The 26,494-nt window shown below is 44.4% G+C and overlaps 2 protein-coding genes across 2 annotated transcripts; one reads left to right on the forward strand and one right to left on the reverse strand.

The window, feature by feature from the left end:
* Window positions 1-5,263: 5,263 nt before the first annotated feature.
* On the forward strand, window positions 5,264-12,870 carry LOC120706962 (nitrate regulatory gene2 protein-like). The gene is made up of 4 exons (XM_039991721.1): window positions 5,264-6,446; window positions 10,347-10,525; window positions 11,152-11,375; window positions 11,865-12,870. The coding sequence occupies exons 1-4, from the start codon at window positions 5,264-5,266 to the stop codon at window positions 12,664-12,666; spliced, it is 2,388 nt and encodes a 795-aa protein (XP_039847655.1). The 3' UTR covers window positions 12,667-12,870.
* A 1,007-nt stretch (window positions 12,871-13,877) lies between these two features.
* Window positions 13,878-25,585, reverse strand: LOC120706963. The gene is made up of 8 exons (XM_039991722.1): window positions 25,376-25,585; window positions 24,054-24,216; window positions 22,275-23,773; window positions 21,428-21,562; window positions 21,238-21,354; window positions 20,932-21,146; window positions 20,767-20,813; window positions 13,878-13,972 (listed from the first exon to the last, which is right to left on the reverse strand). Exons 1-8 carry the CDS (start codon window positions 25,421-25,423, stop codon window positions 13,932-13,934), a joined length of 2,265 nt encoding a protein of 754 aa, XP_039847656.1. The 5' UTR covers window positions 25,424-25,585; the 3' UTR covers window positions 13,878-13,931.
* Between the last annotated feature and the right edge of the window lie 909 nt (window positions 25,586-26,494).

Raw genomic sequence — 26,494 nt, forward strand, 5'->3', positions numbered from 1 at the left:
AAGCGAAGCGAAGGCTCTCAAGCAATCAGCAAGCAAGCGGCGCACATGAAAGCTAAAGGCAAATGAAGAAGCGTGACCGTGACATCCGTGCACCCTCGCCTTTATAGGGGGGCATGAGCAAAGACAGTTCTGCCCTTTCCCACAGAACAAAGCCGAGGGCACGCGAAGGGGCGCCGCCGTCCTTTACCATTACATGTCCCCCATGGTACCACCTCAGCTCCTCCGCTCATAAGATTTTTTTCCCGCTTTATCCTAAATTCAAATTTTTTTGGCAAACCCAATGCTGTGTTTCGACAGAAGCGGCAAATAGGCGGAATACCTACAGGCGAGACTCGACCCTCGGCCGAGCGTGAAGCGATCAGACAAGGACCAAAGTGTGGCGCTTCAGGCGTGAACACGCAAGTTCGGATCGAAGCCGAGGTCTTCCAAGGAAGGACCGCGGCCTTGAGGGGCTACTGTTGGGGATGCCACCTTCGGCCACTCACCGAAGGGCCCACCTCGAGCGAGCGGGTCGAGACAAGGCTGGACGAAGGCCTCGGACAACCAGGTCTTCGCCCGATAAGCGAAGAGCTGACAAGAGAAGGCGAAGCGAAGACACTGCGAAGGCACTGACCACCTCATCGAGGAGAGCGAAGCCCTCGGGCGGTCAGGGCGAGGAGGCAAGAAACAGATATAGGCGGTGCCCGAAAGCAAGCCCTAAGACTCGGGCTTCGGCTAAGGCATCGAGGGCCGGAGCGGACTGATGATGATGTCGGCGGGTGGGCCGGCGGCCGGTCTGAGTGGGAATCTAGCTGTAATCCACTGAGCGATGTAAAAGTACGGGTCTGCCCCGAGAATATTCAAGGAATTTAGCCGTTGGAGAGCATTACAGTGTAATTTGGAGGGCTGGTAGGTGAACCGCCACCTATAAATACCCCTGTAACAGTCATTGATGGGACATTGAATACAAGGAGAGAGAATACCAGACGATTGTCCGAAGACCATTTTTGTTTCCCTGTATTCGTTACATCTTCGTACTATGCGCACCTCCTGATTGTTGTAGTGTTCGTCCTGTCCGAAGACACTCTCCATCAACAGTGTGATGTGTGGGATTCCAACTTCTAGGACCAAGGGACTAGGGGTATAGGTCCGGCTAGAATAGGCGGTAGCTACTCGGTCCTAAAATAAGTGCACAAGTTTGAGGGGAGAGATCAATGTTAGTACAAAAATGTCAAATATATACCCCTATATATACCCCTATAAATATGTAATCATTGCACCTCGAGTGAAGAAAAAGTAAAAAAAAAGATAATTAAAGTTAGTTTGTCATATTTGTAGATGTACATTTATTTTGAGATAAATTTTTAGCTCTAGATGTGCACTTATTATGGAATGGAGGGAGTACGCTTACACCAGTCTAGGGTATGCAGCACCATACCCGTGCCACCCACTGGCTGCGCCTATGGCAGAAGGGCCTCCTACCTCTCCGGCCTCTCCATTTCTTCTTTCTCCGATGATGCAACCTCCTCCGCCCCTCGTCCAGAGCCCAGGTCGGGCCGCCGTGCGCCCGTGCCACCCACCGCCATGAATAGGGCTGAAAAAATTGCTCGTGGCTTAGTAGCTCGCTCGATTTGTAGCCGGCTCAGCACGGTCCAATTCTTAACGAGCCGATATTCCCCGTGAAGGTGGATCCCTACGGGGACCTGACCCAAATGGGGCAGGGATGGGGCTTATTCCCCCCAGGTTGGACCCGAAATACGTTTCCCAGGAGTGATTGTATGAGCAATTCAAAAACAAAAGTGCAGCCCAAAGACTCACGAAATTGTGAGGGATATATAAGTATTCTTTCTGAGGAACCCTAGCTCTGTCCTCTTTTTTTTTCCCATGCCACTTCTCACTGCAGCCGGTGGCTGCCACCAGTCACTCAACCAAGCAACCGCGGAGCCATCCCCCACTCGGCCACTCCTCGGACTCCAGATTGCGCGAATGTGAGATGCCGAAGCAACCACCAGAGCCGGCGAGGGCGAGTAGCGGACACGCAGGTGCTGATTGCTGTGGTGTGAGCAGGGAGAACCTGCGAGGCCGAGCAGTGGCATTGAGGGACTGGTTCCACTGATTCTTTCTACCTGACTAGCAATTAGTAGTACTTGCCTGTTAGGCTAATCCCAGTGCAAGGTTTCATGCTGCGGTTTCCAAGGGTGCCACATCATCTCAGGAGAATGAAACTAGTGAATGAAACTGAGACTCCCAGTGCACAGTTTCATTTCACAGTTTCTTAGGCCATCCATGACATTTACTACTAGCATGATGTTGTGATCCAGTGCTCCATGCGATTGTGTAGCCACATGTATTTGTTAACTCAAGCACTAGAATACTAGAACAATGATTAACAAGCATCATGTTGTTTCACACTACGAAAGAAGAAGAAAGCATTCACACTAAAGTGTAATTCACAGTAAGCATGACACATAGCATAGATGGTTAAACAAGATACACTGATAGACAGCATGCTTACACAAGCATGACAGATATCAATGATGGTTAAACAAGATACAAGCATACCGTCAATGGTCACACAAGCATGACACAGATCATAGATGGTTAAACAAAGTACAATGATAGATAGCATGCTCACACAAGCATGTTAGATTGCCTCTAAAACTAAACCTCATCATTGTTACTGAATAGCTTCTTCTCCATCATCACCAAATTCTTATCCCTTCTAGCCTTTGATTCTTCTATCATTTGGCTTATGTCTTGCTGCAGCGTTGAATTATAAACTAACAGCATATTTGCTTCCTTTTCCTTTTCTGCTGTCTTGAGTTTCATCCTTGAGATTTCAAGGTGCGCACCTGTGGCCTGCTTACGTTCTTGCGTCAATGCAACTATCTTGTTTATATTTTCTCCTAAGATTGCAAGACCTTCAGTAATCTCTTCAGCCTTGCGCTTGCCATTGCGTTGTGCCTTGGTTAAATCTCTCCCCATTGGACGCTCCGAGCCTATGTCATCATCAACAGGTATGGGAACCTGTGATTGTTGCTTTTCTTTCTCCAGCTGTGCAACATAGGCACACCATTTGGGTTGGTTCTTGAGAGTCCTCCACCAATGAAACAGAGTGGAAAGCTTCTTAAACCGGACTTCAAACAATTTAAGTGCCTCATCCATCAACTGATCATCAGACGCCCACTCTTATTCACTCTAGTCGCTTGAGTCCAACATCCATTGAAGTCATTGATAACTGTCTTCAAGCGTGACCAGTGAATCTTCAGCTGATTAGTGTCCCTTTGACGATCTGTCGGTGCATTGCTGTTAAACTCTACAGTGATATCCTTCCAAAATGTATCACCCTTCTTGCCATTCCCTTGTATTGAGTCATTAGAATTGTTCAGCCAAGCACTCGCCTACAAAAATGAAATACAGTCAACTTATTGAAAGGGAACACATCTAAAATAATTTTTGAACCAAAGATTTTTACCAATCGAACTTCCTCTTCATGTGACTAAGAGAAGGCGCACGCGGGAGCAGCGTGCGAGGGCGGGAGAAGGCACGCGGGCGCGAGACGGAGCGCGGGGAGCTCTACCGCCTCGCCACATTCGGGATCTGCGGAAGAAACGAAGCCCCCTAGTGCGGTTTCTTTATTTTTCCTAGGACTAGGTAACGGTGCCGGACTCGTTTCATCTAGATGAAATGATGACCTTCTCTTTCTTCTTCAATTCCTTCCATGTCATCTTTTTTTTCCTGATGTGTCACCCTAATAAATGTGCATGAAACAACTATGAAATCTGCACTGGGACTGGCCTTATTTTACAAGTGCATCTCGGATATAGTATAAAGAGTAAATTGTATCCACCATACAATAACTTGTCAGGTGGGTGCAAATTTGTCCAACAACTTGTAAAATGCTCAATTTAGTGCAATAACTTGACAGGTGGGTGCAGATCGATCCAACAACTTGTAAAATGCCCAATTTAATGCAATAACTTGGCAAATAAGTGTATTCACAGTCCAAACATTACACGGCAATTTAACTAACGCAAGGTCTCAATAAAAAGAGTACATTCACGTTAGGACAAATTATTTAGTATTATTTGACCATTGATTTTTGTGTTGCGTCTGCGTGGCAATGTATTTAGCCAAGATAAGAACTCTCGGTGTTTAGAAATTAATGTCATGTTTTTACATTAATTATTTTTATATAGTGATTTAATTTTAATTAAAAACTATTTAATTTGGTATTCAATATAGAAAATTCACCCTCACTGTGCCCTATTAAGCTAAAAAAGTCAATATGTTGATACAAACTATTGATACTTTTTAGGAGCTTGGTACATATATTTTTAAAGCCTCCTATATTCGTTAGAAAGAAAAATGAGCTAAATAAAGTAATAAACAGAAATAAACATGAGCACTGTTAAATACATGAGCAGAAGCGCAGAAGAAACTTAGGGTTTCAGGATCTCTCTTATCGACTTTAGTGTTTCAGTTCTGATGCTAATGGTGTAGTTCTAAGATTTGATTGAATTTGAACTAATACAAAATTGTACATAGTTGAAAAGCAAAACAACCGGATCACCATCAATAATTTTTATTTATAAAATCTAAGAATTATTGACGTTCATCTACTATGCTTAATATGTTGCTGTTGTAATGGTGGTTAAATAATATATTATTTTTAATAAAATTATAATTAATTTATTCTTAGAATAAAATATTAGTGTCCTTTGCGACATGAAAATCTATGGTCAAATAACACGTTCTGACGTGAATATACTGTTTATTATGACCTAATGTTAGCAAATATATTGTCGTGTAACGTTTATACTGTGAATACACCAATTTACCAAGTTATTACACTAAATTAAGTATTTTCTAAGTTGTTGAATCAATCTGCACTCAGTTGTCAAGTTATTGTACTAAATTAAGCAATTTACAAGTTATTGGACCAATTTACGCCAACATGCCAAGTTGTTTTACGGTGAATGCAATTTGCTCTTTATTTTAGCAAAAAATATAAAGTAACTTTATATTCCAGTATCTCGATTTGCTTGAAAAACCTGAAACCAAAATAAGCCACCACAAACAGTCCCAAAGAACCGCTCCTATTCTGCTTTCCTCACTCCCCACCTCAGCCTGTACGGCAGCCACCGTGCATCCAACGCCACCGCCCACCGGTCCTCACCACACTCTCCCCACCCGACAGCGCCGCCGCCGCATCAAGCCCTAGCACCAGGAATCCCACCCCAAGAATCGCAAGAACCCCGTCGAGTCGCCGCCGGCCGCCTCGATGGGGTGCGGGCAGTCCAAGATCGACCAGGAGGAGGCTGTGTGCCGGTGCCGGGACCGGAAGAGGCTGATGGCGGACGCCGTGGTGGCGCGGAACGCCTTCGCCGCCGCCCACACTGGTTACACCGTCCGCCTCAAGAGCACCGGCGGCGCGCTATCCGACTTCGCCCACGGCGAGGCGCCCGACCATAGCCTGGTAGCCTCCCATTCCCACCACCCCGCCGCCGCCGCCGTGGCATCCGTCTCCGCGCCGTCTGGCCCCTCCACCACATCCGTCATCACAGCGCCCTCCCCGCCACCGCCGCCATTTCCCGACTTCTCCCATTCCAGCCTCCACCGGTCCTCCTCCACCCCCAACATCCCTATGCCGGACCAGAGGGCGGCCACCAAGAACCGCCCTCCCACTGATGCTCCTATCCGAGAGGAGGATGAGGATGAGCAGGATGATGATGAGCATATCAGGTCGGATAGTGACGATGATGACGAAGATGACAGCGATGATGACGATGACGACGATGATCACCATGAGCATGACGATGTTAGCGTGGACGGCATGGTGCACGGACAGCCACTGAAGCGGATTGTAATGGATAGTGTGGGATCTTCTCCAGTGACACCGCCTCCACCACCACGGCTGAACCAAACCCCACCAACGCCTGCCACCACAACCCCACCGCCTCCAGTGCCGGAGTCACAGATGGCTACCTGGGATTACTTTTTTGGTCCAACTCCCACACCACCGCCCACCCTGGAGCATCCTGCAACTGATACTTGGATGGAAAGGCGTGATAAGGAGCCAGTGGCTGAGGTGAAGCCGCCTGTGGCAAAACCAGCTGTTAGTGAGCCAGCTGCTGCCGAGGAAAGGCCACCACAGACAGCTGCAGAGAAGGAGAAAGCAATTGAGGAGATGGTGGCTAACCTACCTCCATCAAAACCTATTGTTAGGAAGCCACCCAAGGCACCTGGCCCACCGCCGACTGTACACTACCAGCATGCCTCGTCAATGGGTGCGGTTGAAACTCGGAAGGGAAAGATGATGGTTGCATCAGGAACTGCCAGCTTGCTACAGATTGTTTCTCAGCTTGATGATCAGTTCCTTAGAGCTTCAGAGAGTGCACATGATGTGTCAAAAATGCTGGAGGCCACCAGAATGCATTACCATTCCAACCATGCTGACAGCCGAGGCAAGTATTGCTGCTCAATTTGTTTCCTGTTCTCTGGTTATTTGATGCTTCACAGCCACTGGTTCAGGAAATATAGTGTGTTAATGTTTCCTTATATAGATTGATCATGTAATTTATGCCTGGGTGTCCACATCATTCTGGAATAGCAAACTGTGGAGACTAGAATTCTTCCCTTTAGCTTGTAGTGTCACTATCATGGGCTATATCATATTTGACACTTTGATTGAATATTTGATCTTTTTCTATGTCAATTAGACATGACTAGGGCCCTTTTGATTTTTGGGTTAATTGGATATATGCGATTAAAATTGTTACACTTCGGAGATACGCCCTTACTATTTGCGATATAGGAAACATACCACTACAAGTTCGCAGATGTTCAAGATATACCATTACACCCTTAGATACATTTATAAAAATTTCTTGACCAAATTATCCTTCTTCTTCCTCCCTTATCGCTGTTGATTGCTTCGCCGCTGTACCGCATGCTAGTTGATGTTCGACGCCTTAGCGGCCGCACACGCAAGGTTCGCGGCGGATTCCAGGGACAAGGCTGGCACAGGCGAGCCCTCGTACCATCGCCATGACACCAGCAGGGATGTCTTTTTTTTCCGCCGGCAGCGGTCGCTGCCTCTGCCTCCTTCGCATGGAGCTGCTCGTAGACTGACCCGTTCTCTGCGACGACCGCCCTTGGACTGGGCTCCCGCATGCAAGCGCCTCGCATGCCAATTTCTATTCGATTGGAGTCTAGTGGTTCGTTTCTTCTTGCTATCCAATTCTGCTGGGAGCCCTGTGATTGGTGCAACAATTTGGGAGCTTCGTGATGCAGCAGATCCAGCCGCCAGCATCATGGTTGTCGATACAGTCAGCCCGCAGCCCCATGCACCAATATTATTGCTGGCCCGGAGCTCCAGCATGCTACACGCGCCCATTTTGTGGACTGCATGGCGCTGGATCTTCCATCCCCCTCCCCCGCCCCCGCCAAGGCAAAAGGACCAGAGGACGGTGAGACACGGCGTAGACCCATGTTTTCAAATCGTCTAGTCGGACCTAGTCGCCTTGGGACCGATCAGACGACTAGTCGCGATTAGTCGTCGATCAGGCCGATTAGTCGAGCCTAGTCGGTCCTAGTCGTCTGCCTAGTCGTCCTAGTGTCCCAGGACCGATATGATATATGTACTACATATTACTTAATAAAAAGCAAGCATGAAGGCAACAATGATGGTGGAAGTGTATGTGCGGGAACACTTCCATAGCTCTGTGGCGTCGATCCACATCTGCACATACACATAACACTAAGCAGAGGAGAGAAAGAAGCTAGAAGAATAGCAAGCAAGAGGGGAAGCGGAGCTCGAGTATGAGCAGACAGTAAAGCAGGGGAGGGGAGAGCACAGAGAAGAAGCACGAGCAGATAGTGAAGCAGGGGAAGGGAGAGCACAGAGAAGAAGCATGCCACTTACCGTCGGAGGAAGAGGAGGTCATCTTCAGGTGCTGCTGTTGGTGGCAGCCTTGCAGAATGCCGGCGCCCAAGGCCTGGCGGAGGCGGAGGTAGAGCTAGGAACTTAGGAAGCGGAAGAAAGAGGGTCGCCGGCCGCCGGGTCTTGCCGCAGTAGCAGAAGCAGGCCAGCAGCTGCGCCGGCGGACGTGCAGCAGGCGGCGGCGGTCCACGGGGCGGCACAATTTTGGGCGGGGCAGCGCGATTTTGGCGCGGATTTGGCGGGCGGCGGCGGACGGCGCTCGTGGTCTGGAGGAGCGGGCGGACGGTCGTGGTCTGGAGCTGGGAGCTGCTGTGTCTGACTCTATATACCTAAAACCTAATGGGCCGCCTCTCCAGCCCACCACCTGCCCAAGCCCACAACGCAAAATAGCCCACCACCGGCTCGTGGTCTGATCATTTTTCTAGCTGATCGGCGCGACTAATCGCGATTAGACGACGACTAATCGGACGACTAGAAAACTAGTCGCTCCAACCTAATCGGTGCCCCTTATCGAGGTCCATGGACCGATAAGCCCGACTAATCGCGATTAGTCAGACAACTATAAAACATGGGCGCAGACTCCCAACGGCCGCGGGTGACGGCGGCGCGAGGCAGCGCAGGTCGTCGACAGCGCGGAGGAAGCGGTCAGCCCTCGTCCTTGGCCTCGGTTGGGCAGCAGAAGCAGCCCAGCAGATGAATATGAGAGAGAATGGAGGAAGAGGAGGAAGGAAGAAGACAGGGTAATTTGGTCAATTTTTTTATAAATGTATTGAAGGGGTAAGTAATGGCATATCTCAAACATCTATGAAATTATATGGTATGCTTCCGATATCGCCAATAGTAATGGCGTATATCCGAATCGCGACAATTGTAATGCCGTATATCCAATCAGCCCTTGATTTTTTTAGCAGCAGCACCTTGAAACTTTCATTGTATTTGGCCTTGTTTATATAAACCATAGAATACGTCATTTTAGTGCAAGTTCACCGATAATATCATCTACATCTTTTGTCCAAGCTGATTACTTTTACTTAAAGCTTTATTGCGTTTTATGAATACAAAATTTGTCTGAAGATTTTGTGATGTAATCCACTTGCTTGCATAGTGTGCAACACTGTATAAAATGTTTTTGAAGTCTAGTGGCTGTAAGGTGAAATAATTAGTGAACTAAAATTCTCTGTATGTCAGAGAGCTATGGTGGTCACCAATTCAATTTGAATTAATGGTTTTAAATTGTTTAGACACATTTACTTATTTGAAGTGGCAACACTCTGTTTGAGCCTAATATTTTGCTGTTATACCATGTTTACATGTTGGGGGTGATGTTCTCATGTTCCATTTATATTTGCTATATTTTGTTTTAAAGGTGTTTTTTATATCATGCGGGTACTCTACCGCTAACTTTTGGTTTGGTAAAAAGCCTTTGTTTTGTAGAGTGTGTGCTGCAAGGTTCATAATTAGTTCACTGCACAACGTAACTGTTTGATTACAATAATATCACCGAAGGCTTTTCCCTGGGTTTTTTGCTTCAACATAAATTCCTGTGACAATATATATGTTACTTTTCATTATGAACCAACAATATATACCCACAATAACTGTGGTAAAATGTTAGAAAGCCCAGATCGGGTAGTGGATGGACTAGTGGTAGTCAACCCTTGGTCTTTTTGCCTAAGCATTGTGTCGAACCACATTATTAATGTTATAAAATGGCAAATGCTTCTTACTGGTACAATGCCCCATTCCATCTCTGGCTGGTGCCATCAACACCTCTGATTAGAAATCGGGTAAGTTTGTTAATTAGATGAGCAAATTATATGCATCTTCTTGCTAAGATGTCATTTATTTCTATAGCAGATGTACTGTAAAAAAATGAAAACTACTCCCTCCATCCCAAAAAACAAGTCATCCTATCCTATTTAGAAAGTGCATGTGCATGCAAGAATCAATTAGTGCCAAATATGGGTAATAAATAGGGATAAACATGGTCATTTTACCTTCTTGTTAATTTGTCCTAAAATTTCTAGGATGACTTGTTTTTTGGGACGGAGGGATTATATGTTTGCATTTTCCGACTTTTACTTGCCTTTTGTGCTACCAAGTTAGATTTTAAATACTACCACATCATACTGTCAGATTTTAGAAACCTTATGCGACAGCTGCCATTATCTGTACAATTAAGACTCAGCTATCTGAAGCATACTAAGGGAACATGTTCAAGAACTCAGTACATCATGTAAATTTGATCTGAATATGCACTTTAAAGATGTACATGTAGCTTGCTTTCCCCCCTTTGTTGCCCTCCATTTTTAACTGAGCTTTAGTTTTCTTGTTATGAATTGCCATTTAACTTTCTTTTTAATGCATGTACAATGTCATGTTGATTTTGCGCTGTCCTAAAATTTTTTCTTGATGTTTTCAGGTCATATTGACCACTCTACAAAAATTATGCATGTTATCACATGGAACCGCTCCTTCAAGAATTTACCCGACCACGATGACCTGAATGATAATTTCGAGATTGATGATAGATTTGAAACTCATGCTGCGGTTCTAGATAGAATGCTTGCTTGGGAGAAAAAACTGTATGATGAAGTGAAGGTAATATATGTGCAAATAATTTGTGAAGATGAGTTCTGGTGCTATTGCTTTCGGAATTGTCTGTGTCTGGCCTCTTTTGTTTTACATGTAAATACAGTACGTTGGAGCACTTTTATTTGTTTTGGATTTATTCATTTCACTCTCATAATTTAAAATATTTATCTAGTCAATGGTCGCCAATAATGAAAACACCTGTGCAGTTACATCCCTACTATTAGCCTAACCTTGAACTTCTGTAACATAAACTAGCTGTTACTGTAATATACTTGTTGCAACTCATATTTTGAATTATTCAAGTATTGCTAACAATGCATCACAGTCTGTGGTTTCCCAAGAAAATGAGCTAGTGATTGCTAGGTTGCTGGCAATTATTATTTAAATTGCAATTACTTGAAATCCTATTGCTAAAAGGGTACATACCAAGTGAGAAGTCATCTGGCAAGTTAAGCAGAGTGTAAATCAAACTAGCTAATACAAAGTTTAGGCTTTTTGTTTCTTTTAGAATCCCCTAATATTCAAACATGTTTAGCTATGGCTCATTTTCAATGCTTATTAGTATTATTGTTTCTTCAATTAATAACGACCCTGTGTTTTCTGCTTTGCCATTCCTGCATATGTCGAATTAGGCTGGGGAACTTATGAAAATTGATTATCAGAAGAAGGTGACTCTATTGCAGAAGCAAAAGAAACGGGGTGTTAAACTTGAAACCCTGGAGAAGACAAAAGCTGCTGTTAGCCACTTACACACAAGGTACATCGTAGATATGCAGTCCATGGATTCAACGGTTTCAGAAATAAATCGGCTTCGGGATAGACAGCTATTCCCAAAGTTAGTGGAGCTTGTTGATGGGTGAGTATTCTTTTGCAGCAAGTGGTGGGATAGACAGCCAGTCATATTTTGAACTGACTGTTTTTATGTTTGTCATGTGCAAATTGGTCACTACTCAACAGTTTTTTTTTCCTACTAAGTGTTTGAATATTTCAAGCATACTAGTCATCCATTTGATTTCTTTGGTTTGTATGGTATGATAAAAATTTCTGCTTACCCAGAAAGACAGTTTGTATTCCATATTTATGTGTGGATAGAAAATTTGTAATCCTTTAAAAAGCAGATGCTTCTCTTTAGACTTTAGTATTATGCTTTTAACCAGCAGATGATCACAAACTAGTAAATTCATGATCCTTGTTATGGCCACAGTAAACAATAAAATGGCTTTGCATCTTTCGTAAAGATTTATCTTATTGAGACAAAGTGTGCTCTATAATTGGTTGCTGTTCTAGACTACTGGCAACGTTTGGAACTTTTTTCTTACCATTTCCCCATATTTACCTATTGCAGAATGGCCAAAATGTGGAGTGCTATGCACCGTCATCACAGAAATCAGTTCATGATCATTTCAGGTATCAGAGGTTTTGAGATTCCTCCTGTTCCAAGAGAGACAACTGATTTGCATTACAACCAGACTTGCGAGCTACGGGACATTGTTAAGGAGTGGCACATGCAGTTTGAGAAATTGATGGACAATCAGAAAGCGTACATCAGAGCACTCAATGCATGGCTGAAGCTTAATCTCATCCCTATCGAGAGCAACATAAAGGAGAAGGTCTCATCCCCTCCAAGGCTGGTAGATCCACCTATCAAGAACCTGCTGCATGCCTGGCATGATGAACTCGAAAGGCTTCCAATTGAGCTTGCAAAAACTGCCATCAAAACCTTTGCTGAAGTCATCAGCAACATCGTACACCTTCAGGAGGAGGAAGTAAACCTAAGGAGGAGATGTGATGAAACTCGCAGGGATCTGAGCCGAAAGAGAGCACAGTTTGAGGACTGGCATCAAAAGTACATGGAAAGACGGGCAGCCTTAGGTGAGGATGTGAACCCTGAAGCAGCTGAAGTTCAAAGCTTAGATCCTGTTGAGGACAGGAAACGTGCCATCGAGGAATTAGAGATTAGGCTGAGCGAGGAGGAAGGACACCACCTTAGGCACGCCAGGCAGGTGAGGGAGAAATCACTTGCAAACCTCCGGACACACCTGCCAGAGCTCTTCAGGAACATGGCTGATTTTTCTTACTTTTGCCATGACATGTACAACAATCTGAGAAAAGCAGCTGCCCCGCCCAAAGATGAAGTCCATGGCTGATGTCGTATGTTTGCAACTGTACTCAACCAGCGGTAGGAAAAAAAAAACTTTGGTTGTAGGTGCTTGCTAGTACATTGGAATCCTGATGTCCGGAATTTGTTGGAATGGGTTGTGGTCTTGTAGAGCTACTCGGCATTAATGTTTGTACATTGGAATGGTTATTCCTGAGTCCCCATTGTTTATTGCCATCCTCTGTTCTGCGTTGATGTATTATTTCAAAATTGAGGACCTAAATAAGCCCCGAAAATAACAAATCACGTCGAAGGGACTTCATTCTACTCAGTCCCAAGTTACTAGTTGTTTTGCATTTTTAGCTGCATAGTTTTTGCTAAATATCTAGATATATGTTATGTTCCAGATGCATAACAAAATATATATATATCTAGAAGAAAACATCTAATAATTTTGGATGGAGGGAGTGCATTTGTAGTAATCATTCATGCTTATAACCCAAGTGTTTGGTTAAGTTTGATCAAAATGGTCTCTGATGGTGGCTAATGAGAATGAATGCATAACTTCAGATTTGAGATGTCGGTTAGAATGTGGCTAAAAATGCGTTAGCTAATTTCTTTATCCTTTCCCCCCCCCCCCCACCCCCCCCCCCCAAAAAAAACCTTACTGTGACCCTATTAAATTAATAAATGAAATAGTATAAATAGTCAAACATTATTGAAAAATAAATACAGATCAGGAAAGAAGGTACACATACTATACATTAGATTAAACCTTTTTATGTTTATTTGACTTTATACATAGTACTCCCTCTATATCTTAATAGATGACGTTTCAGACCAAAAAATTGCACTAAAATGAACTAACATTTCTTGTCTTAACGACAAGTAAAAAGATATGGAGGGAGTATCATGTGTTTGTCATCTAAGCATTCATAACATAATTGCAACTAAGTTTAATTACAGTCATGAGCACTGCGCTGAAACATATGCATATTTACAAGACATAAGGTTCCATCGGTAGGCTGGTTGGCACACTTCGCTGCTGGCTTTAGTGCGAATAAAGAGAACTGAAGTTAAGCTAATTCTGTGCCTGAATTGTCTCCAGCATCTCCCATTCTCCGTCTGAAAACTCGTGATCTTTAGCATGACTCCCCGCCATTTTGTCCTGTTTAAGATTATCACTATTGTTTCAGTTCTCCAATGGCAGGTGCCCATCGGGTAAAGCAGTCTTGCAGTCAGGCACTAGGGAAGAAGTAACTGAGCTAGTGGAGACCAGGGCTGGTTGAAGCCTGCTCTTCTGGGTCCTCTCTTTCAGTGCAATAACTTTTTCATGGATGCTCGATATTTCTCCTCTGCAAGAGCAAAATTAAAGAATCGAGTGTTTCAAACTTGTACCAGTTATATATGGAAGGAAAAAAAATGACGAGGTATAAACAAGTTGTTTAAGTAAGAGAGACTGGATAAACTACTTGGAATCAAATATATCATATTGAATTAGTTGATCTAGGTTGCTAATAAACAGAATGTAACTTTTGCAGAAGCTGTCAATGGTGCCTTGTCCGTAAAGAAGTTTGTCTAGCAAGGCAGCTACGAACCACAAATGGAAGAATAAGTAAAAAATACACTAATCTAGGCTGCCAAACTTTTGAGACAAGGGGATCTGCTATCACCACTGTCATCATGATGGGCTATGACGATCAATCGATCTCAAACATCAAGTTTCTGTTGTATTGCTTTGAGTGGTGAGAAGACAAGATCACTTGTCACAAAGTGAAGCAGTTGTCTTTGGGGGCTGAAAAGGAAGAACACATTAGAATTGGAAACATGCTTTACTGCCAAGTTGGGTCCATCCTAACGAAATATCTGGGGATTCCAATTAGTGATACAAGTGTTGGGATGTTGGGATACATGTTTTTCATTTGATGATTGATAAAATGAATAAGCTTCAATCTTGGAAAGGGAAAAAAAATCTGCCTTCTGGAGGCAGACATATCCTGATTAACCACTTCTCTTTGGCTTGCCTGTATACGTGAGGGGCAGTTTCACCTATTTATTATTTGAGAGGACCATAGGTCTGGGTTCTTCTGGAGGGGCGCTAGTGATAAAAATTTAAATACCATATGGTGAAATGAGAAAAATCTTTGCATACCTAAATCTTTGCTAATTAAGTGGCTGTGGAGCATTTAGAAATTACAATAGTAGGGAGGAAGATGTGTGCTGCAACCTTTCTGAAAACCAAATATCTGTCAAGGCAATGTTTTGCTCAAAGGGTGCAATATGGGGGTCTGTTTTCAAAGTGAATAACAGAGAGTACTCTGTTTCTGGGAGGACACTTGGATTTTGGAGGTTCCACTAAATTTACCCTACCCTCAACTACACACCTATTGCAGGAACAAAATTGCTTAGCAAGTAATTGCTGGTATGGAGATGGATGGTTATTTGCTTTTGGGCCTGAAGAGGTTCAGGAATGAGAAGCTTTACTGGCCTTGTTGAATAACGAGAGTCTGGTTTGTGTATTAGAGAAGTGAAAGAGGTTGTATTCAACACTTACAGGATTACATGAGAAGTTATATATAGAGGGGAAAGAAGACCAAAGGTCCAAGGTGTGAAAGCTCTGGGTAGTCTAAGGGTGTGAACACGCAGTAAAGCACACAAGTGCCTATGCGCAGCACACAAGTGATTATGCGCCTGGCACAATAACTGAGGGCACAATTAACTGCTAACAAGAAGCCAGGGCGCTATGCTAAGTCTATGTTTAGAATGATAAATTTCAGGGGAGGGGGCAACAAAAGTCGTGCAAGAATAAAATGCCAATGAAGCTGAAAGATTTTCTGTGGCTTGCCAATCAGAACAGGTTATTGATGGAACGGAGAGGGCATGTACACTGTGTTTGGTGTGGGTTTCCCAGACCAGGATCCCCACTAATGATTTTCCAACATATTTTGTCATTCTCTGCTCCTTTTTCACTCAATGACTCATTCGAATTTCCCAACTAAAAATTCTGTATGTCTATTCTATTCTATTTTTATATATATAGAATATGATATCCAATATGACACCCGATTTGTCAAAGGGATTGGATTGGTGACTTACCCATTCAGCATTCCAAAAATGGGTACTATCGGATCGGATGAATTAGAGAATAGACAGAGGTCCGTTGGCATTTCAACTTCTCTTCTCCTTTCAGGGCCTTTCCGAAGGACCTCTTGGTCCTGAATATCAGAATAGCACAAACCAACCAGCCTCCCTAGATATCTTTGCTTTGGAACAAAACAATTAGCATTAGGCTCGGTCATTATCCATATGGGAGATCTTCCAATCGAGAAGATCCATCGATCTGATATGAAGAGAAAGGACCAATTTTCTTTACTTATTCAGTTAAACCAAGGATTTGCTATGGAAGCAAATAGCAACAACCATTTCATCAGTGATGCGTATTTTTGATTATCGGTGGATTTACACAGTTTCATTAATACAAATTATTTGATGTAGTTAGTGCCCAGGTTGTTCAACGCTCAAGAATTCTTATTTAGCCGGTTCATATTATCCCATACATAGTGCTTTGATCTAATATTGCAATTGTTCCCAATTTCTGCAGTAGTATATTGTTCCATGGAGCTAGGGTCCAAAATAGGAATCGACAAGTGCTTCCACGACTCTACAGCCGGCCAATCTTGTTCCACCGAATCCCCTCCCTTTTTGATCATTTAATGCTGCTGCTAATTTGTATTAGTCCATGTCAGGCACTGTCCCATTTGTGGGCGCGCCTAAGTAATAGGTCATGGTAACAATTCTGGACACTCTAACCCCTCGTTTGCTCCCTTTTCTTATCTCCTTTAGTTGTTTAGCCATGAGAAATGTTAGAATATATGTGCTGTATGCGTGATGGGCCTGGCGTCTAGGCTCACGGCTGGCTCCTTGCCGTGCCTAGATGATTAGGTTAGGCAGGTTATCCCCTGATTGGTTGTGATTCTATAAACCTCTCTCAGGGCTGCTTATATATGTACATGTATTATATACCCTAATCAATCTATTATTTATTCCACGCAATCTCAATTGCTCTCATAGTATCAAGAGTCTAGGTTCCAACCCGAGCCCTTCCGCACCCTAGGGGCGCCGTCCGTGCCTTCTTCCCAGCGCGCAACCCTCCGCTGCCCTTTCTGTTGCGCGCGATCCTCCGCTGCGCATCCGCCGCCCCTGTTTTTCTTCTCCGTGCCATGGTTGGCTCTAGTCCCGTCGACCCCGACGCCGCCAAGCGCGCCGAAGACGCCAAGCGCGCCGAGGACGAGCGCGCTACACGCAAGCTCTTGCGCGACGCTGCCCTCACCCGCGCGGCCAAAGCAGAGGTGGAAGCCGCCGTCGCGGCACGGGACCGTGACACCACTGCCGAACACGTTCGTGCCGCCCTGGCACGCGCGGCCAAGGAGCGCAAGGCTGCTCCTCCTGACTCCGACGAGGAACACGACGACGACAACAAGTCTGCCGTCTCCGAACCTCCTCTAGTCGACCCACATGCTGCCCTGCTCCTCCATGAAGCCACAACTGTTCTAAACCTGCATGCGCAAGCCGTCACCGTGCAGAACATCCGGAGCCTTGTTCCAATCATCCTCGACATCAACTCCAGCAACTACACGCACTGGCATGAGCAGTTCCTCATCGTCCTCGGCAAGTACTCGCTGCAGGATCATGTCTTGCGCGACTTCTCCGCCCCTGACTCCCCGGATTGGAGTCGTATGGATTGCGTCGTTCAGTCTTGGCTCTACGGCACCATCGCCAATGACCTCGTCGACGTTGTCCTTGAGTGCCGCGAGCGGGGTGCCACCGCTCGCGCCACCTGGCTCGCCATCGAGTCCCAGTTTCTCGGCAATCGAGAAACTCGTGCCCTCTACCTCGACGCTCAGTTCCGCAACTTTGTCAAAGGTGATCTATCCATCACGACTACTGCAAATGGTTCAAGCAGATGGCTGACGCTCTTGGCGACCTCGGCGAGGACGTCTCCGACCGCATGCTTATCCTCAACGTCCTCCGCAGGCTCAAAGAGAAGTACGCCGCCGTTGGTCGTCAGCTTCGGCGGGGGCGTCCGTTTCCCACCTTCCTGGAGGTGCGAGATGACCTCCAACAAGAGGAGATCACAGCGTCACATCAGACCATGGATCCATCCACGGCGCTCCTCACTGGTTCCAGCACCACCTTGCCCCTGCAGCAGCCCTCTGCTCCGATTCAGCCGCCCCCCAACCGCTCCACCAACAACAGTGGGGGCGGCCGTGGTGGCAGCAAGGGTGGGGGCGCCGGGTCGTCCGGCGGCACCTCCAAAAAATGCCGCAGCAAGTGCGGCAGCCAGGGAAAGGGCCGCAACAATGACCAGGGCACCTCTGGCAAGGCTTCTGTGGGTGGCAGCAACAACGACGGCCAGGACACTGGCCAGGGCGTAGGAGGCCCCTGGCCTTCCTTCTACAACCCCTGGACTGGGACCATCCGCATGCTTCCTGGTCCCCGCCCTCCCGCCACTCAGCCTCACCCTGCTATGCCCCAGCAGGCCCTTGTGGCACAGCAGCAGCAGGCTCTCCAGGCTCAGCAGCAAGCGCTACTCGCTCACCAGCAGGCACAGGCTCAGCAGCAGGCGTTCCAAGCTCCTCTCATGGGACAGCAGGCGCCCTACCTGGGCCAACATGCGCCCCTGATCCCGCCGGGTTTCTACAATCCTATGACGGGTTTGCCACCTTCCTGGGATCAGCAGTCGCTCGCCTCGACTTTCAGCACCATGTCTCTCAACCAGCCGCCATCCACTGACTGGTATTTCGTCTCAGGTGCTACCTCTCACATGACTTCAGATTCTAGTTCACTTTCCATTTTATCTAGACCGCGGTACCCTTTTCCTTCATCTATTGTTGTCGGCGATGGATCTTTACTTCCTATCACCGCCACAGGCGCAGCACATCTTTCTGGTTCATTATCTCTTAATAATGTTCTCATTTCACCGAAACTTATTAAGAATCTCATCTCTGTTCGCCAGTTTACTACTGACAACAATTGCTCTGTTGAATTTGACCCTGCTAGTTGTTCTGTGAAGGATCTGGAGTCACGGAGAGTGATCGTCAGGTGCAATAGCTCTAGGCCGCTATACCCCCTGCACCTTCCTACTGCTCATGTCCTTTCCGCCACCTCCACTCACTCCCTATGGCATCGGCGTCTCGGTCATCCCGGTCATGAAGTTTTGTCCAAAGTAGCATCCGCAGTTCCTTTTTGTAATAAAGAACTTAGCTCCATATGTCATGCTTGTCAGCTAGGGCGTCATACTCGTCTTCCTTTTCAGTCATCAACATCTCGTGCATCTAGTAACTTTGATCTTATACACTGTGATTTGTGGACATCTCCTACTGCCAGTGTTTCAGGATTCAAATATTACTTGCTCATACTTGATGATTGTTCTCATTATCTCTGGACGTTCCCCTGCGCTTTAAGTCTGACACCTTTACTACTTTGGCTAACTTCTTCTCATATGCGCGTACTCAGTTCGGTGCCACCGTGAAGGCTGTCCAGTGCAACAACGGTCGGGAGTTTGACAACTCCAGCACCCGCACGTTCTTCCTCACCCACGGCACACACTTACACATGTCCTGCCCATACACTTCGCCTCAGAACGGTCAAGCCGAGCGCATCATTCGCACCATCAACAATGTTGTGCGCTCCCTCCTGTTCCAGGCGAGTATGCCCCCTCCTATTGGGTTGAAGGTGTTAGAATATATGTGATGTATGCGTGATGGGTCTGGCGTCCAGGCTCACGGCCGGCTCCTTGCCGTGCCTAGATGATTAGGTTAGGCAGGTTATCCCCTGATTGGTTGTGATTCTATAAACCTCTCTCAGGGCTGCCTATATATGTACATGTATTGTATACCCTAATCAATCTATTATTCCACGCAATCTCAATTGCTCTCAAGAAATATGAAGAAAGCATTCATAGTTCTCTTAAGGAAGAAAGATGTTAAAACTTTGACTAAGAGGTAACAATGCACAAGCTACCGATCAAGTGCACAAATTAATTATTCTAGCTCTTTCCCATTCCTAAATCAATAACTGTTAGTAAATACTATGGATAAAACTTTCAGAATTTTGTCATGTGATCTTTTAAAAATTCATGCTAGACATATGATTTTTTTTAAAAAAAATGTTTAAATATATCGCAATTATAGATAGTAGTCATATTCATTTGTTGGAGATGGTTTTATGTCTAAGTCATATATATTGGCACTATCAATGCTTTATGGTGTGTTTTAAAGGAAGTTCCACGGTGGGACCACATTCCTTTATCTTTAAATGATAAATGATTTGTTTGAGTTCCCTATATCATCTGCTGAAATTATGTTCAAAATTTCTTCCTACATCCAGAAAACAGGGGTGTGCTCTTGAAGAACATTGAGAGAAGGTGAAGGTTTGGATGGGGGAAATTCTTGAAGATGGCCAAGGCACAACAAGAAAAGCAGAATGGTGAGAGCTTTCCTTGTTTGCTGTTTTTAGCCACGAGTCTTGCAGTATTTAGGGGGCGTTTAGTTCCTAAAGGTGAAAATTTTTGGGTGTCACGTCAATGTTTGACCAGATGTCGGGAGGGTTTTTCGAACACTAATTAAAAAACTAATTTCAGAACTCACTTGGAAACCGCGAGACGAATCTTTTGAGGCCTTTGACCGCATCATTAGCACATGTGGGTTACTGTAGCACTTACGGCTAATCATGCACTAATTAGGCTCAAAAGATTCGTCTCGTCGTGTACATCCAAACTGTGTAATTAGTTTTGTTATTTAATTACATTTAGTGCTTCATACATGTGTACAAAGGGGAGGTGAAAATTTTTGGGTGAAAATTTTTGGTAACTAAACGGGCTCTTAGTGTCCCTTTTGGTTGTAAGTTGCAAGTTTTGAGTGAATTGCGGCGTGCTTTCTCTGTAAGCTGGTAACCCCACCAGGCTTGTAAACACTTTATATGCTTCCTATAAAAGCAAAGATCTCCCTATTTAGAAAAAAATTTGGGGACCTAGGTGACACCATGAGACAAATTGAAGGACCACTCATGAGTCATGACTCATGTACCTTACTCATATGTAAATAGCCATAGGTAGCAAGACTGCAATACTAGGGAGAAATTAACATGCTGCAAGATGTCAATGGTGCGCCCGCAGTCCAACAAAAAATCTCTAAACTGCAAACAAAAATAAATATTTGAAGGTTTGCAAATCATGCCAGAAGAGCAAGGGTTACATGTGTTAGAAGAAACAATAATATCTTTACAATAAATTTTCTTGTATCACAGAAATTACCAAAAGGTTTTTTTTTCAGCTTCCTTTTGGAGCTTACTTGACTCCATGATGCCCCCCAGTTCAACTTCCTTCTCTTTACGCACCAATAGATCTAACTTCTCGTCCTGACTAATCTGCTCCCTTGCTGCAGCCTCTTCTTCAATCAAAGTTGCTAGTCGTGCATCCAGTTCGAGTTTGATATGCAGGGTCGTGTTGAATATGATAATAAAGCAACACTATAATTTTTTCAGTGGTAATATCAAGCATATATCTTTCTAATTTAAGTTGCTCATTTGCGCACTATTACTTTAGCATCCTTATTGTTACCTCCTCAACAATTGTAAACGCTTCATCTCTCTCAGTAGACAATTTGGCAAGCCGAGCGTGAAGATCCTGAGCTAAAGCTGCCAGCAAAGATTTTTCTTCCCGTACTATTTGAGCTTCCTATCAGGGAATGAACGTAAGCTTATATTTCTCATTACATATGTAGTCAATAGAGCATTAGGAAAGGAACTACCTTATCATTTGATTCTTTTGCATTCTCAATGAGATGATTAAAGTATTCTACAACGGCAGCAAAATATTGATGCGCCTTGACAACATCTTGTTTTGCTTTTCTTGAACTTCCCTCCTGAAGTTCCACGTCCTTCATCTTTACAGTTGTTGAGTCATACAAATAACTCAATTCTTCATGTAATGATGTTTAGACCGAATTATCTAGCTTCACTATGCAGTTGTTGAAAATACAATCCCATGTCCCAAATAGCATTCTTTACAGCAACTTTTATATTAGACAATATCGTTTCTAGCGATATATTACTCATGTGCAACGTCAAATTACTGATGTTTCAAGATTTATGTGCAGTATTCTGTCTGCAAGCATGCAAGTTCCTAATATAGTATGGAACTTCAAATTTCAAACAAAAGTTAAATCAATATGATAAATAAGAGTCAATAAAAAAGATTCATGAGTTCAGATACAGAGTGGTGTGGTTTCTTCTTTAGATAAATAAGCATGTAAACTGTGAAATTGCCTTTCACTAAGAATTTTTTTTCTTGAATGCGCAGGAGAACTGCGCATTATTATATTAAGAAGAAAAAAGTGGGGGGGGGGGGGTGTTATCCCCCAAAATGTTACAGATGAAAAGGGGCTGTAACCCCCCTAAAACATCTACACTGACTTGTTTTTCGAAGAGAAAAAACTAGACCAGGACTCGACCAAAATCTAACTGTCTCTAGGCAATTCACTAAGAATTGTCCTACAACTTGAGAGTTGCTCATCAGTATTCACTTAGTATTAGTTCAAAGAGCTACTTAAAAAAGAATGTTTTGAGGACAAAACATAGCGATACTGAATTATTTACCTTACTATCAGTAATGTCAGAAACTAACTTGTTTATTCCAGCAATCTGATAAGAGTGAGCATTGATATCCGGAAATTCCTCATATTTATCGGGACCAGGCATTAGCATTATTTCATTTTGCGGAAATGTATCATGCACCATTAGTGGGAAAATAGAGTACTTATCCACACTTTCTGAACATATGATTTTCTTTTCGGCTCCATTTCTCACTTCACATTGCATGTCCAAATTAGACGGAAAAATATTCGGAGAAGAGAACAATTCTGGAAAGTTAAAATCATCATTGAAATTGCAAATGCTAATTAAAGATACAGGGTTCGAGAAATCGGTTGATGGTTGCTCCTCACAACCAATTGCACATGAATCATCCTTTCCTTCAAAGATCTGTGATGAATTATGAACAAGTTCTGATGAGACAAATAAGTCATGCAAAGTGCATTTATCATCTATCTTGTAAGATGACTTCTTATTTTCATCCTTCATGAGAAATCTGGGTACTTCTGCACTTCTGTCAGATGCACATGATTCTTTGTACATGTTATCTTCTGACTTGAGGAGTACAGGAGTACTTTCTGCAGTATGGAGTTTGTCCAATTCTTTTCCAGCAATATCAATATTTTCAAACAAAACTTGAAATCCATAGTTATCTTGTGGCCTGGAGATATCATGTATCCTTTGAGTTGCTGAAACTTTCAACGACTTTCCCTTTTCAGATAACACCTGCATATCATAATTATCTTCTGATTCAGGGAGTGTCTGGAATATTGGAACATTTGTCATACCATCTGATGTCTCTCTGTCTTTATTTGAGCAAAATCCAACAAATAAAGTGCCCAAGTTACAATTGTCTTTTGACTTGGAGAGATGGGAGACGGTTTCAGCTTCACAAAGCTTAAGAGGCATTTCCTTTTCAAATAAAGCTTGCAAATCATAATTATCATCTGACGCACAGAGCGTATGCACAATCAAAGCCCCCAGGGAATTCACTGATGCATGTTCATCCTTGGTTGGATAGAAGCTAGCAAATAAGTTTTCTAAGTAATACTTATCTTGTGATTCCGGATCTTCTGTACTTTCAGCTCTGGGAAGCTTTAAATGAATATGCCCTTTATATTTCACTGCACAATCTGAAGGACTCTCCGTATACAATGGCAACATACTCCCAGAAGAGGCAAAGAAATCTGGTAGGTTGCAATTAACATTGAAATGCTTCTGATTACCAACATTTTCAGCAGGTGGAGTCGTTTTTCCTTTTTCTATTGCACATTGATTAACAAATGTTATTGAAGCTGATTGTTCATAATCTGTTATAGGTGGCTTAGGTGCAGAGGTTGAGGACGCTTCAACTTGACCATAATCTACTGTTGGTGTAGTTATTGTTTCATTTATCACCACCTTATCCTTAATAAGGGAATATTCTTCCAAATTGTTGTAAGTGCGTATTGGTCCACTATATCCTGGATATACAGTCCTTCCATGGAAAGTGCCACTGCTCCAAGCTGGTGGAAAAAGAGATAGCACATTAGCATTCTCTCTAACTCCTCGATCCACATGTGATTGTACCATGTTTAATTTAGGCTTAAGCTTCTTGTCCATAATATACATAGAAACATCCACTTGAAGAAAAATAAACGTGAAACCAATACAAGCATGAAACTGAAGCCCCTTGGGTACTATTTCATTGTTACAAGTGTTCGTGAGGCTATGGGTGCAAAGCAAACAGTCAGAATGCAACCCAACTAGCTTTATATGCAATATATAGTATGCAAAATTACTCACAGTTCGTATGATCATTTCTGGCATAGTCAATATGTTGGAGAGTGTAATGTGCTTCTGTAGGTTCGCTTACTGCTGGAAGGACATCAGAAAGAACAAATTCGACAGCAGCATCAACATCAGAGGAATATTCACTAGCTACAGCTTTCAAAATTCGAAGATCAATCTGCAAAACAAACAATGGAAACATAATTATGTGGGACATGTAGTGTAATATCTCGAAAACAATGAAATAACTATATTTTACTTTTTCTCCATATAGAGGCAAACCAATGCGGGGTTCCGTGTACAGTAGAGATGGTTTAATATTGTACAAGTGATTTGAGATTTAATTGAACTGGCGCTACTGTCACTGACCGGAGCTTTGCAGAGGAAAGAAAGAATATTTGGGGCCGTCTATTCGAAGATTCGCGGACGGCGGACGCATCGCAGAAGCTTGGCCCCATCCGCCCGACCGTCCTTCGCCCCGCCCCCTCGTCCTTTGCCCCAACTGGCTGCTCTTGCCGCTCGCCAACCCACCATGGACCGCCGCCTTCAACACGACCTGTTTGCCACCGCTGCGGGCCGCCGCTCCCAGCCGAGTGCCGTCTCATCTCCGCCGCCAGCCAAACCGCCACAACCGCCAGGCCGCCGCCGATCTCCTCTAAGGCCGGTGGCCCTTGGAGCCAGGCAACCCGAAACCCTAAGCTCCGCCGCCTCGACCACCATCCCAACCGCCGCCAATCTCATGGTCCCCCACCTCCCACCCCTCGCCGGCGGCTGCTCCACCCCCTCCCCCTCCCCTAGCTCACAGTTCCACAGCAGCCGGCCACCCCCTCCCCCCCTCCGCGACTTCTGCGATAGAATCGCGCCCAGCAGCATATGCGATGAATAGATTTGGCATCAGCTCCATCTGCTTGAAAAATCACTATTTCTGCTGGGCTGATAAAAGGAATACAGAATACTCGTCCTCTCTATCTCTGGTTCTAAAATTCAAATCACCAAACAAATGGCTTCTTATATACCTCTTCCATTCAGTGCTATTTGGTCAACTTATAATTCCCATGTGAACAGTTGGTACCCCTTAAAATTTTTCTTTTAGTGTCGTTTTTCTGAATGGAATATGAATGTTCAGCATTTAAACCGGCTTAAATCAGATACTCCTTCCTTTTTACGAGGGAAAAAGAGCTAAACAACTACATGGTGTATATTCTTCTGCTAGAAATTAGAGGCCAATCATTGAAGTTGAAGTGAGGGAGGAAACCCGTAATCAAAACACAAAAGGTACAAAATTCCCTGAGAAATATGAATATCAAGAACCGAGCGACTCAGGCAGGGCTCCGGACCTGCGGGAAAACCTCTTGCAGGGCGTAGAACACCTGCTTAAACGCCATCTTCGACCGATCCAGCAAAAGAGAAGCTGGGGACTCACGGCTCTGGCCAAGAAGGGGAGTGATGGAACGGCAGTGGGATTGTGGGAACTCGGAAGGTTGGGGAAAGTGGAGAAGACTAGCGCTGACTGGTGAGGTCTTATGCCTCGATACGAAAAAAAATAATAGGAAACTCAGGCTGTGCTTAGATGCGAAAAATTTGCGAAAAGTGAGGTTGAAAAGTATTGTAACACTTTTCGTTTGTTAGTAATAAATATTGTTCTACCATGACCTAACTAGGCTCAAAAAATTTATCTCGCAACGTACATTCAAATTGTGCAATAAGTTGTTTTGTTTACCTACATTTAGTGTTCCATGCATACGTCATTTGCTATATTTAATATTTTGATGTGATGAAAAGTTTGGAAAAATTTAGAGGAACTAAACACAGCCTCGGAGGAAATGTGAAAAAAAGCTGCCGGCATTCTGGGACCGGCCCCCCGGCGAGGAGCTACGGGTTAGGGGACCTTGCTGTCGTTGCCCGGGTCAGAAGAGGGAAAAGCTGCGAGTCACTGTACTGTGGGGCGCGGGGAGAAAAACAGACCTGGGATTAAGCTGCATTTGGTCCTGGGTTCCAATCACATCCAATGCCCTATGTTTGATTACAGGGATAGAGCCGTTCAATTTCTTATGGAAAATTTGGATGGAGGACATCCTTCAAATGTATCTTTTGCTCATAGCCACTAAAAACATGCCTTTGCCAGGAGACACTCTTCAACCATTATAATTAGCCACATGGCACTACAACTCATATAATAGTATTTCTAAAGTTAGAAAACATAATTTCTGGATAGGTTTACCCTTACCTCTATTCCAGCAACTCTCGCCGCTCGCATTCTTGGCAGGCCTCCGCCTGCTAGGCGGCATTGCGGCCGCCCCGGAGACCATGCAGAGGAGGTCGCAGCCGCCGCCGGCGAGCCGTCGGTGCTCGCCTAGCCCGAGCTGGCCATCGATTGCATTCTCGAGAAGCTGCTAGGTCTCGCGTCGCGAGCGTCCTCCACACGCCGCAAGGGGCCCTGCACGCCGTGCCAAGGC

The sequence above is a fragment of the Panicum virgatum genome, chromosome 5K, assembly GCF_016808335.1.
Source record: "Panicum virgatum strain AP13 chromosome 5K, P.virgatum_v5, whole genome shotgun sequence".
Lineage (NCBI taxonomy): Eukaryota > Viridiplantae > Streptophyta > Magnoliopsida > Poales > Poaceae > Panicum > Panicum virgatum.

Excerpts from the sequence above, each read along its gene's own strand:
- LOC120706962 (XM_039991721.1), top strand. The coding sequence starts at position 5,264 with ATGGGGTGCGGGCAGTCCAAGATCGACCAGGAGGAGGCTGTGTGCCGG. Across the intron at positions 6,447-10,346 it reads CAACCATGCTGACAGCCGAG|GTCATATTGACCACTCTACA; the intron begins GCAAGTATTGCT and ends TGATGTTTTCAG. Across the intron at positions 11,376-11,864 it reads TTAGTGGAGCTTGTTGATGG|AATGGCCAAAATGTGGAGTG; the intron begins GTGAGTATTCTT and ends TACCTATTGCAG.
- LOC120706963 (XM_039991722.1), bottom strand. The coding sequence starts at position 25,423 with ATGGCGTTTAAGCAGGTGTTCTACGCCCTGCAAGAGGTTTTCCCGCAG. Across the intron at positions 24,217-25,375 it reads TGCAAGAGGTTTTCCCGCAG|ATTGATCTTCGAATTTTGAA; the intron begins GTCCGGAGCCCT and ends TTTGTTTTGCAG. Across the intron at positions 20,814-20,931 it reads GCTGAAAAAAAAACCTTTTG|TTTAGAGATTTTTTGTTGGA; the intron begins GTAATTTCTGTG and ends TTTTGTTTGCAG.